We start from the raw sequence: 13,451 nt of genomic DNA, 5'->3' as shown, positions 1-13,451 counted from the left end.
ATTCTCCTTGTATTGTGTTAACATGCAAATATATTTAGAATATATTTGTTTGAATTTTTTAATATTTTTTTCCTAATGGCAAAATGAAAGAAAAATTCGTTTAAAATGTCTATGATGCCACCATGAATAACGGTATAAAGTTGAATACCCTATCAGCAGAATCTTTCTCCTTCTGCCCTCCCAGAGTCCATGTCAGACGCACAGACAAAGTGGGAACAGAAGCAGCCTTCCATCCCATTGAGGAATACATGGTACACGTTGAAGAACATTTTCAGCTTCTTGCTCGAAGAATGCAAGTGGATAAAAGAAGAGTATATTTGGCCACGGACGACCCTTCTTTATTAAAGGAGGCAAAAACAAAGTGAGTTAGATGAGACTGGGATTCTTTTCAGTTGAAAGAATCCTTAATTCCCATGACTTGTGATTCTTGTTATAATATTACTACTGATTATTAGCAGTTTTTTAATTCAAACAACTGTGTACTTGTGTGACTGTTAATATAATCAAAGCATATTTGAGGTGCCAGCAAGGTGTATGTTTCATTCTGAAGTCTCTTCTCTTGGTGTGTAGGCTGCTGCCATCCTGCTGTGTACTCACATGACCTCTTTGTGTGTTTGGAAGAGAGAGAGCAAGCTTTCTGTTGTCTCTTCTTGTAAGGGCATTAATTCCGTCATGAGCACGCCATTCTCATACCCTAATTTAATCCTCATCATCTCCCAAAGGCCCCATCTCCAAATACCATCACATTGGGGGTCACAGCTCAAACATAGGAATTCTAGGGGGACACACACATTCAGTCCACAACACTAACCGACTGCTAGAAATAAAACACACCAGGGGCTTACCTTTTTGCTTTCACTATCTTTACTAGCAATTATGGGCAACTGAAACATATGTAAAATATAAGTTTTCATCTCATAAAAAATTTCTGGAACTTGGAAATTTTATTAAAGGAAAGTAAAGAATCAGAAGACAAGTTTCATAAGTGGAACAATAAGAACTTCTAGTGTGTATTGAACAGTAACCATCATTTATGGAACATGCCTATATTTCAGGCACCATGGTAGGTGCTGGGAATTCCATGATACGCAAGATACTCTGCTTTCAAGGAATTCCTAATCTAGTGGGAGGACAATATGAGTAGTGCTGCTGTAGAGTTAATGTAGGATGTTCAGAAAATACATAAAGCACACTGATCCTAACTGGGAATTTATCACAGGATCTAGGTGAACCTAGAATTGGCCTTTATTTACTATTAACAAATAAAGGATGTATTAAATGTGTGAAAGTAGGAAATGAAGGAGAAGAATCTGTAGTCTCAGTTCTGCTCAGACACCATTTACTCCAGAAATCATGCCTGAATCCCTAAGTCTCCCTCCTCTGTGCATTCCCCTGACTCAGTGTTTAGCACTTGCTTACCTCTGTCTTCCTCACTGGATTATATAAGCACATTAGACCCAGTACCTAGCTCTAGTAAGTGCCCAGTAATTATTGAATTATGTTTATTTCAATCCCGTCGGTTTGGAAACATTTCATTAGCTGTTATTTAAGCTATTTGACTATTTTATTTATTTATTTCTTCGTCCATTTTTTATGTCACAAATAGGAGTTGGGAAGAAAAACATATTTAAAGTGAAGACTGTATTGTGGGTGTTTATCCAAATCATTGGATAATAATTTAAATCCTATTTCTCCCTCCTAAGAATCCAAATTAACCTGATATAAATTGCGTTGTTTTTTTTTTTAAGTCTCCCTCTATCAAATACTCTCTTTCTCACACTGTCACTCTCTCACACACACACACACACAAAGGACCATGAAATTCATCAGCCAAGCATAAGCCAAGTTATATGCTTATAGTTAGGGATTAAATGAACATTTGGGCACAAAACACAATACGAAATCTTCACAGATACTTTTCCAGTTTGATATCCAGACCGATTAGAAACAAAGTAGAAATAGTTCACCATGCTCCTTCATTTTAAAATACCTCACTAAATTTGTAGCTTGGTTGAAAAAATAATAAAATATTAATTTTATCTACTCTTTTACTTGTTCTTGAAGCATCACAAGCTTTTTCCTGTCTTTCTTATTTCCCTGATTAGCAAAATAATTCATGCTCATTAAAAGATATGGAAGTTGGTAAGTATACAGGCAAGGAAAATATGTTACCCACAGTCCTATTACTCAGTGGCAACAATTACTTAAATGTTGACTTATTCCCTTTAGTCGTTTATATAGTTACCCATTTTAGTAGTTGATCATATTGTATATAATAATTTGAATTCTTTTTTACTTAATACAGCAATGGATCCATTTTCTCAGGTCCCTAAAAGTTTAATCATCATAAATGTCCCTTTTAATGACTGTGTATCTCCTGTATCGATGTGCAGTTGCTTGCTTGCTCATTCGCCTAATATTGTACAGTTAGGTTATTTCCAGTTTTTTACTCTTATAAATAATGCTATGATGTATTCTTAAAATTGTCCACATTATTTCCTTAAGCTAGATTTTTGGACTTGGAAATATTAGATAAAAGGATATGAACATCTCACAACTTTGATCCATAATGCAGCATGGTATTTTTACAACAAGCAACCCTTCTAGTACAGTTGGCAGCAGGAAATAGTACAGTTTGAATTTCCTTTTTGTGGTCAGCAGCTAGTAACTCCTCTCCCCATGGTAGTCCAGGAGGCAGGGTTTTTTTTTCATATTCTGTAATAAACATAGCAGCAACATTTTATGCACTTTTTTCCCCTTCTCTGGAAATCCTTTAATTTTAATTTTCTGAGTCATTTTTTAAAGATTTATTTATTTATTTTAGAGAGAGAGAGAGAGAGAGAGAGAAAGCACAAGCAGGAGGGGCAGAGGGAGAGGAAGAGAGAATCTCAAGCAGGCTCTGCACTCACAACACTGAGATCATGACCTGAGCCAAAATCAAGAGTTGGATGCTTAACCGACTGCACATCCAGGCGCCCCAATTTTATGAGTCATTTTGAAAATTTTCTCAGGAACTTAAATGCTGTTTCTCTCCTTCATTATTTTACTTAGATGTTTTTCTACTCTGAATCAACTCTGCTTTAGACCTGTCAGGATTAATTTTGATACCTAAGCAAACCATAAAACCTCTGCCTTTTTTTAGGAGACCAAAAACATGAGTTAATCTCTCATCAAGGTGTATAGCATCCAGGGTGATTATGAGACTTCTGTGCTTCAAGAGGGTGAAGAGCTGAAGAATTAAATGATGCATAGAATTCACACAGTCAGGGGAGAATCCATTTTCTGGGTAGCTTATCTTTTGTAAAAGCAGTCAAGATTAACTTTATATATGTGATTTCTGTGTGAAAATGAGCAGTTAATGCTTTACTGCTTGGTATTACACCTCAGGTTTCTCTCAGTTAAGACTGAGTTTGTCCGTGAGATTTTGGCACCTGTATCCCACTGGCTGTGGCAGCCATTGCTAACGTGGAGATATCTCTCTTAGGTAATTCACTGTTAGAGTGTTTAAATCACAGAATCATTGGCAAAGAAATAAAAACTGTTAAAGTTGTCAATCCAATATTGTAGTCTGAGACGTGGAGATTGGGAACAGGGGTGAAACAGGAGAAGAAACAAGTCTTTAAAAATCTCCCAGAATAAATATTTACCTATTTAGTGTGCTCTTTATCAAAAATGCTGGATGAGCCCTTCTAAAATTAGTTTCGTTTAAGTGAATAGAGGCAAGAAAAATGTGTTTAAAAGTTTTTATAAAGGGTTTGGTTGCCTTGTGAAATGAAGACTCAGCAATAAAAGGTGGTGATTTTTTTCACTATTTTATTGAAATGTAATATGCTAGACACAGTCACAGGACACCAGAAATACAAAGAGAAATAGAATATAATATGTGGCTCCTTATTTCAAGGAGTATCCAACTTGTTACATACATGTAACAAGTTATTGAAGTACAGTTAGATGAATGTACTGTAGGAGTTGTATACCAGGACCAGTAAAATCATGAAGGAGAGTATCTCCCTTAGTCTGGAGGAAGATTTCAGAAGAGAAAATGTGTTCTTAGTTTATAACTTTAAGTTAGTCCTTTGTGAGTGATGTAAAAATAAATTTTTATAAGGTAGAAGAAGAAGAAAAAAAAATTTTTTTTATCGTGGCTAAGCTCTACAGTAAAAGTAATGCCTCTGCTGATGTACTTGTGGTCAGAAGACAAGAAAGAAGCATGTTTGTGTAGAAATTTCCATGCTTTTTATTGGAGATGCAAAATCTCCCTTTTCCATTATTTACATTGTTTCTGTTTGTTTTTTCCAAACTCCATATCCTTCATCAAGCAGTCTCAGATAAGGCCTGAGGAACTTAGGTATTCTTTGGCTTGATTCCAGGGAAGGGTCTTTAAGTTAGGAAGGGCATTAATGTTAGTGTCACATCTCAGTAAAAGGATCACTCTTTTCTTTTCAATCGGCACCCAAACCATGCTGACAGGGTTAGTCTATTCGAGAATAAAATCTGTACTGGTGTGTTTTAATGATTCCCTCAGTCCTCTATCCTCCATCCTTTTCATATTTATTTGTTGCTGTTTCTGCCCCATGCCTGGGTATGCAGCTTCACAAGAATCACATTAAAAGTCTTTTTGGTTGTTTTCTTTATAAAACAAATGTGACATTTCCTTTGTCTCCCTGATTTGGGGCTGAGGAGGGCAAAATGTCAAAAATAATGAGACCAAATGGATCGGAACACTGATTACCAGTCTGAAACAGTGCTCAGAGACTTGGCTATTAGAGGCAACGAGAAAAAGCTCCTTGGTGGCTGTGAAATGAAGAGACTCTGAAGCAGCTTTTAGGGGATTAGGAAAAAGTCCCAGACATAGGTAGCACTCACTTATTCATGTATTTACTCACACAGCATTGTGTGGGGTACTAGGTGCTGTGAAGCAAAGAAAAATAAAAGTCTAGTCCCAACCTTTGGGGAATACTGTGTGGGAGACAGACATGTAAATGGACTTCTGATGGTTCAGGATTTACAAATAGGAACTATTGCCCTCTCAACAAATATTTATCGATCCTTTATTCCAGATTCTCTTCTAGGTACTAAGAATAATACAGTGAACAAAGCAGATGAAATGCCTCTTTATAAAGAGCTTACATTCCACTTAGGGATGATGAAGGCGGGGGATGGATACAGGCAGTAAATAACAGTGAAATGTCCAATGATAATAAAAGTCATGAAGTTAATCAGGTAAAAAAAAATAGAAATTGCTGAAGTCCTCATTAATAAGGCTATATATATTTCAGCAGAGATCTAAAGGAAGTAAGGAATAAAACCAAGTGGATATCTGCAGAAGAATGTTTAACAATCACAGCTAATATTTATTGAGCATTTACTACATGTCAGGTGCTCTTCTAAGCACTTTACATTGCTTAATGTATTGAATTCCCACAGAATTATATAAAGCAGGTACAAGTATTATCCCATTTTGATGTAACTCCCTAAGTTTGCAACTTAATTCTGAAGATCTACCTCATGCCTGAGAAAATTTATTCGCTCTGTACTAGAGTATAATTAAACCTCTTAATTCACAATAGAATCATTTGAACATATGGTAGACTTTCTAAAGATACCTGTTTTAATATTATTAAACACATCCTATCTCAAGGCTATCAAAATGTTACTTGATGGACATCTATAAGGAATTTACTTTCATAAATTTATTAGACTGGTTTTTCATTTCTCTTGTTGGATAAGACGGTGCTTCGAGGATGGGGGTTAGGAGAGACGGGTCTGAATTATCACAAATTCTAAGTTAAAAACTTAAATGAAATTTAACCATGATATTTATATTCTAAATGACAAGTTCAGTGACCAAATGGGAAAGCAGCTTGAGAAACCTCTTAGAGGTCACTCATTACAAAGAAAATAAGGAACCTTCAACTCTTATGAATTGAGAAGGGACATTTTGATGCATGTATGTGTATATTATGTGACATGCCAAAAACATGTAACATACCGGGCATTCCAGAATGTTTTCTACCCCATGATGGATTCAAAGATGCTTCATCAACTATTAAATGCCATAAAGCTCCCCTTACTGTCAGAAAGAGGAACTTTGGTCAAAGGAGCAGGTCTACCTCCTGCTGGTAAGATACTACCTCCCGATAGAATACTGTGATTTCAGTGACTATGTACAAATTTATTTCTTTTTTTTTTTTTTACAGGTACCCCACTTACGAATTTATTAGTGATAACTCTATCTCTTGGTCTGCTGGGCTACACAATCGATACACAGAAAATTCACTTCGGGGTGTGATCCTGGATATACACTTTCTCTCCCAGGCAGACTTCCTAGTGTGTACTTTTTCATCCCAGGTAAGTGATAGTAGGGCATGTTTAAATGGCCAATATTTTTTTGGTCATATTGAGTTCAGGAAGTTCTTGGTTGTTTTGTGTATGTATGTACGTGTGTTTAATGTTATCATGACTCAGGTGCAATTTTCCTGATATTTGGGAGTGATCTCTTTTGTGAAAGAATGAGAAGATTCCATACCCTCCCCTCCCAAAAAAATAGGTGTTCAAGTATTTAGTTGCTTACAAGCAATTGTTGACTACATCTCCACTGAAGCCAGCTATTGGAGTTGTTTAAAGTCCTGGCATGTTCACAGCATTTAACCAAAATAGCAAGTAAGTAAGCTTACTTAATACTTTCTGATTTTGCAGGGGTGCCTGGGTGGGTCAGTCAGTTAAGCTTCCAACTCTTGGTTTTGACTCAGGTCATGATCTCAGGGTCATGAGATCAAGCCCCAAGTAGGGTTCCATGCTCAGTGTATGATCTACTCAGGATTCTCTCTCCCTCCCCCTCTGCCCCTCCTCCTGCTGGTGTGCACTCGCTCGCTCTCTCTCAAATAAATAAATAAAATCTTTTTTTCAAAATATACTTTCTGATTTTGTATAGTCAGGATGCAACCAGAATCCATCCACTTCTACACATTGATGCACTGATACTGAGAGGCTTAAATGACAAGCATTGTGTCTCACTCAATTGCTTTATAGGAAATGAAGTGTAAGTGTAATTCTTTTTCAAGTCCTATTACATTTCTACCAAGCAAGAGACTGTACATTAAATTTAAGCAATACCATATTACAATCGTTCTTTGAGTTTAATTGTTGCAGATAATTATATGTTATGGGCTTGGTGTTTTTGTTTTTATGAGTGGTCCAATCAGCCTTGTATACACAGTGGAATACCAGCATAGAAATATTTATTGTTGGTTTTATCCTGCTCTCATTTATGTGCATATTATGGGTTAGTTCATTCAACAAGCTGTTAAATGACTGTGCTCAGAATTATATTAGGTGTGGAGAGGATTTCTAGGGTGATTGAAGCTACAACAGATCTTACCCTGGTCCAGAATCTAGTGAGCAAAATACTCACATGAAGTAACTGGAGAGTAATTACCAAGAAATATAGATCATGTAAGATAAATCTTTGCCTAAAAGCTTAGAAGAAGCAGAGAAAAGAAAATGTGAGAAGGAAGGCCATACCATTTTCATGGGAATATACTTCAGAGAGTATAAAGAAATGGACAGTTTTTTTATTTTGTGACAATGCACATTGTCACAATGGGGTGGTGATATGATTATTGGAAAGATACCTACCCCAGCAAAGGCTACGAGTTTCTTCAATATGAAATAAGAATACCACTTTCTACCCAGAGCAGAAGTCACATAGCAATAGTCCTAGTCAGAACAGAAAACTTCCTTGGCCTTCAAGTTCCCATGACGGCATCCACTGCTGACATTTTTTTCCTAACGGGGATAAGGATCCTGCATTGAGAAGCTACCTTTTCTAGTCTCTTGGTGGGTGGATGGGAGGAGTTATAACTACTTGGTCTCTCTCAGATGTTATTGAGAATCTGGTTATATGCCCGCCTGATCAACAGGTGCAAATGACTAGTAACAACCTCTACACATTTTTGAATGCTTATTGTTTGAAGCAAGAGTCATTTTCCCAGATATACCACCTCCTCTGTAGGCCTAGATTTTAGGCCTGTCTAAAGTTTATTCCTACAGGAATAAACAGTCCAGGGTTGCTCAGCCTAGGCACTTTTAGCATTATAGGCAGGTACTTTGTTGTGAGGTACTGTCCTGTGCCTTGTAGGGTACTCAGCAGCATCCCTGGCCAGTAGCATACTACCTCAAGTTGGGACAACTGAAAATGTCTTCAGAATTGCCAAATACCCCACAGCAGTGGGGAGGACAAAATCGCCTTTGTTTAGAATCACTGCTATAGTCATAAAGCTTGAAAATTAAATAAATATATACATGTCTGAACACTTAGCAGCCTTACCTGTGGGCAGACAGTGAGACAGGCATGTGCTCTATTTTGCTTTCCTTCTTCCAGCCCTCCTTAATAATACCATTAGGCTCATTCCAGAAAGAAAATCCTTTTATTTTTTTTTTCTTTTCCAGGATGTGCTATAGAATTTTTGATTCTTATAACCTCAAGACTCTAATTTTGACCCAGAAATCAGGACCTCTATTATTTTATGATAGTAGAAATCTGTCCAAGCTTGAGGGGCATATTGTCCATACTACTTTGTTCTATTTTATGCATAATATCAACCTCAGGGTGTTCTCCAGACCTCAGGTTCAGAGAAATCATTCACATGAAGAAAGAGTGGTGCTGAAAGAACTTTTTGTCTCCAAAGGAATGAGATTTGTGCTTGTATATTATATTGTTCCTAAAAACTCTTGATAAGTTAGACAAAGTTCATCCAAAATAACTTTTGTTCATTTGAACCAAAGCAAAACTCAAACCAATATCTTATATCCCAAAATAAACTTGAATACCTCAAAAAATTTTATGTGAGGGTTCAGAATAAAAGTTTAACAGTAAAAATACCTTATATGTATATATTGAGTAGCAGTTTGCTAAATGTATCACTGCCATTATCACAAACCTTTCTTGATGACTATCAGCTGTAGCATTTGAAATTGTGGAATAATTCCACATTCACTGATAAATCTTTGGGCTTACTTGTATTCCAGCATTTTTTGCAAATATTTCTAGAAAAAAATGGGTTTAGTACAGTTCAATATTTTTGCACTATGAATGAAATTGGTTGCTTGATTGTAGAGGTTCTCTTGCCATAAACCAAAATTGGAACTGTTTGAAATTGTCCCAGAAATGTCTCATCATCATCACCAGTGGAGTGTGAGAAAAAGTCACTGATAGCATAAAAATGCCAAGCCATTGACTCCTAGGCAGAGAACAAGAATGAGGCAACATGGACTTTAGAATCAGACTGGGTTTAAATCTCACTTTGATCACTTAGTATCTGGGTGGCATTTGAACAAATTACTTAGCCTATCACTGACCTTTTTTTCCCCAGCCTGTAAAACAGTAGTAGCACCTACTGCATAGAGTTTTTGTGATGATTAAAAGTTATATGTAGGGTTGCCTGGGTGGCTCAGTCGTTAAGTGTCTGCCTTCGGCTCAGTTCATGATCCCAGGGTCCTGGGATCGAGCCCCACATTGGGCTCCCTGCTCGGCAGAAAGCCTGTCTCTCCCTCTCCCACTCCCCCTGCATGTGTTCCCTCTCTCACTGTGTTTTTCTCTGTCAAATAAATAAATAAAATCTTAAAAAAAAAAAGTTACATATAGGAGCGCCTGGGTGGCTCAGTCGGTTAAGCATCTGCCTTCGGCTCAAGTCATGATCTCAGGGTCCTGGGGTCTAGTCCCGCATTGCGCTCCCTGCTCAGTGGGAGTCTGCTTCTCCCTCTGCCCCTCCCCACCACTTGTGCTCTCTCTCTCTGTCAAATAAATTAAAAAAAAAATCTTTAAAAAAATATAAAGCACTGAGAATAGTACTTAGCAATATATTAAATACAATGTCTGCTGTTGTTATTTATATAGGGAAAAGTATAGGAGTACCTTTGTGTGTTAGACTCTACAGTATTTATTTTAGCAACCTTTTTTCACATGGCCCCATTTCAGACCACACACTCTCATGTTTTAGGAGGAGCATGAAACATGCTGTTCAAGGACTCTGTTACTCCTGCCTGTGGTCATGGGTAATGCTTAGGTTCTGCTGAATAATCATGTACATTGTACGGGCATAACAATTCTTTGTTAAGAGTAGCTAGAGAGCGCCTGGGTGGCTCAGTCAGTTAAGCATCTGACTCTTGATTTCTGCTCAGGTCATGATCTCAGGATCATGAGATCAAGCCCTGTGTTGGGCTTGGAGCACAGCAGGAAGTCTGCTTGAGAGTCTTTCTCTCCCTCTCCCTCTGCCCCTCCCCAGCTCACACTTTCTCATGCTCTCTCCCTCACTCTAAAATAAATAGATAAATCTTAAAAAAAAAAGAAGAGTAGCCAGTAAATTCGGCATTTCAATTTCTCTGTGCCAACGTACCTCAACTCTTTTATTTAGCTTATTGAAAGAGAACATCACCATATAATATAAATTTTCAGAAACAAAAGCTCTTCATTCCCAAAGGGTGAATGATAAGTAACAGTATTTGCTTTAACAAATGCAAGTTAAATTGTGTATGTGTTGACTTTAGGGAAATTAATCTGCAGAACATTCTTACATATGCCATAGGCATGCTGGGAAATGGGAGAGGACTAAAGTGTTACATCCAGAAGGATGACAAAAGAATAAAACATTGAGAACCAAATCTCAGCCCAGAATAAAACATGGACAACCAACTCTGAAACTTTCCTCAATGATAATATCATATTCCAAGAGATTATTAGAAAGTGACAAAGAGGTTAATATCTTCTTCATAATGCTTTGACAGCCCTGCAGTTTTGTGTCCTGTGTCCAATCCTTTGAGGACTATTACACTATAAGACAATAGTGAGAAAGAGTTTATCTGTTGACCATGAGCTATTGTAGGCAATACTGGAAGAATGAAATGCTATGCAAGACTTGATTAATGTTTGAGAAACTGCAGGCACAAATATCATGGCACCTTAATCAGGATTCCTCATCACATTTTGGACCCATCCCCCTCAGTCTCAGGACTTCTAATCTTTCTTGGTTTTATATCTATAAGTGAGATCTGGGAATTCTCTCTCCTTAAAGGACAAGTTCTTTTAAGCCAATAATATGACTTCACTCTCTAATTTTGTTACTATTGTTGCTCTTAGTTTTCTGAATCCCTTCATCAGAGCTGTTTCTCAAAGTCAAGTTTGTCCTAAAAGCCTCATAATTTGAAGAGAACAATCCTCAGGATTTAATCTGAAAATGAGAGGCAATACTAACATTTTCCAAGAACATCATGTAAGTTTTGAAAGCTATGCAATCACATTCCAAACTATTCTACCAAGTACTCTTACTGGAAGTTGCCTATACCCAAAGGATCTACTTTGTCACTTATTTTCCTATTTAATAAAACCATCTTAAATATGAAACAGAAATTATAGTTGGTGAAATAGCAGTGGTTATTCAGTTGTACTTAGTTGTAAATAGGCAAAATATCAGAAAGGTTTTTTTAAAAAAATACTACTTATCCGGTTTTGGAATCAGTTTTTATTACTCTGGAATCTGATTTACAGAAATTGTTGTAGATGCTCACTTTAAGGGCTTTGGGTAATCAGCATTTTTAAAGGAGCAATCAACATTGTTCAGTAGTTTTAACCATTAAAATAACAATAGGACCAAATTACTTTTTTTTTCCCTTGTGACACTTTCCTTTTTCACACTTAATACAACACTCTCATGGTACTCTTTGTTGTCTAGTTCCAAATCTACACACAATACACCTGGCCTCCTTACCCTCTGAATCAGATTTTGGAAAGCTCAAAGGGAAAAATCATCTACTACATTCATTTTATTCTAGACAGATGACTCTGGATAGGAATTTCCATTGAGGTAAGGCCCATGAAACAATAGTAGATACTGTTCTCTCATTGAATAGCAGAACAAAGTAGTTTACAGGAAAAGTGCATACATTTCTCAGCATCACCCAGGGAGACAAGAACTTACTTCCAACTTCTCACACTAGGAGATCCTCCTGGCCCCATCTATTTTGACAGAAAAACAAGATTCCATCTGCTCTGAGAAGGCTTTGGAGGCTCATATAAACTCAGTTGGTTGCTTCTCAGGGATAAAATTCAGGTTAATGGAACTTCCTCTCCTTTTTAATTTTTTTTTTATACAGTTGCATCTGTATTTTATCCTTTGGCAACATTTTTGCTCTTACTCATTACTGTGTGCTTAGTGGTGTTCTAAATGATACACTGACATGAAATATATGAAATAAAACCTACTACATATAGCCAGCCACTGCTTTCAAACCAAAGGGTTTGCCTCTCTCAATCATGCTACCTGTCCAGTATCAAACTTAGTATTGATATCAGCTGAAAGCCTTCCTTTACCTGCCACACAGTTTGGATTGGTAAAGCCCAGAGAGGAAGCCTAAGGTAATTAAATGCAAACATTAACACTGTAGTCATCTTTCTAGCCCTTTGCAGTAAATTGCCCCATGGTAAATACAGAGAAATCTTTTTAACTACTAAGAATGTTATACGTGGATCTTAGGGATTAAATATCAGTCATGGACCTGCATTTCCACTGCTAGGCTGGTATTATGCATAAAGCAGTATTCATTCAACAGGTACTCCTGAGCACCTACTATGTGACGGGCACAGTACCAAGTCCTTATTCTAAAGAATGATAGTTTAGTGTATAGTAGAGAGCCAGAAAGTATTCTCATTGTATCTCTATCATTTACTAGCTCCTTCCCCTACCCCCACTTTTTTTTTTTTTTTTGAAATTCACTTAATCTTTCTGGGGCTTATTTCTTCAGCTGTAAAATATGGATAATAACGGCACCCACCTCATAGGGTTACCATTATTATGAGAAAGATAAAGGGCCTTATATCAGCCCACCTCAGTGTCTGAAATTTCTACCATTCGTTTTTCTTTGGCTTAAGAAAATACATATGTTATCCACAGGCTAACACTTTATGGATACCAAAATATAAACTGATTATTAGGATTATCCTCCAAAAGAAAGTAGATCCCTAAGGGTGTGGGACTTAAGGCAATGTTTTTATGAGGGTGAGACATTAATAGTGGAGAGGAGGAAATACATCAGAGCTCATTGCCGCAGTGTGGTCATTCCAAGGGCAATGCAAGTTCCTGCATTCCTGGCTAGAGATAATTGAAGAGTGGGTGAAGGGGCCCTGAAGAAGAAGAAGAAGAAAAAAAAAAAAAACCTGTCAAGTTTGCCCAAGGCTTGCCTTGGCCTTATGTTTGTTCTTTCTGGTGTTAACAATCCAAATATGGAGACCAGGATCTACAAGAGAAAATGTGCTTAGGAGTTAACAAGCATACACAAACTGCCTAGGTTCAAAACCGGAATCTACCACTTAATAATAGTGTAACCTTGGGCAAATTCCTTAACTGACCTTTGACATCTGTAAAATGAGCATGATAGAATTTTATGGGGCTACTTAG

At 37.1% G+C, this 13,451-nt stretch overlaps 1 protein-coding gene across 11 annotated transcripts in view; it reads left to right on the top strand.

Annotated features, from left to right (window-relative positions):
• The window catches only part of FUT8 (fucosyltransferase 8), a 330,956-nt gene that overhangs the window by 314,794 nt on the left and 2,711 nt on the right, over positions 1–13,451 (top strand). For all 11 annotated transcript variants that reach the window (XM_027571178.2, XM_027571180.2, XM_027571179.2 and 8 more), the window contains 2 exons: positions 185–361; positions 6,201–6,351. In XM_027571178.2, the coding sequence (XP_027426979.1) occupies positions 185–361; positions 6,201–6,351 (328 nt within the window). The remainder of the gene's footprint in view (positions 1–184; positions 362–6,200; positions 6,352–13,451) is intronic.

The sequence above is a fragment of the Zalophus californianus genome, chromosome 6 (assembly GCF_009762305.2).
Source record: "Zalophus californianus isolate mZalCal1 chromosome 6, mZalCal1.pri.v2, whole genome shotgun sequence".
Classification (NCBI taxonomy): domain Eukaryota; kingdom Metazoa; phylum Chordata; class Mammalia; order Carnivora; family Otariidae; genus Zalophus; species Zalophus californianus.
The sequence above is the reverse complement of the archived record's forward strand: the minus strand, read 5'-3'. Positions and strand labels throughout refer to the sequence as shown.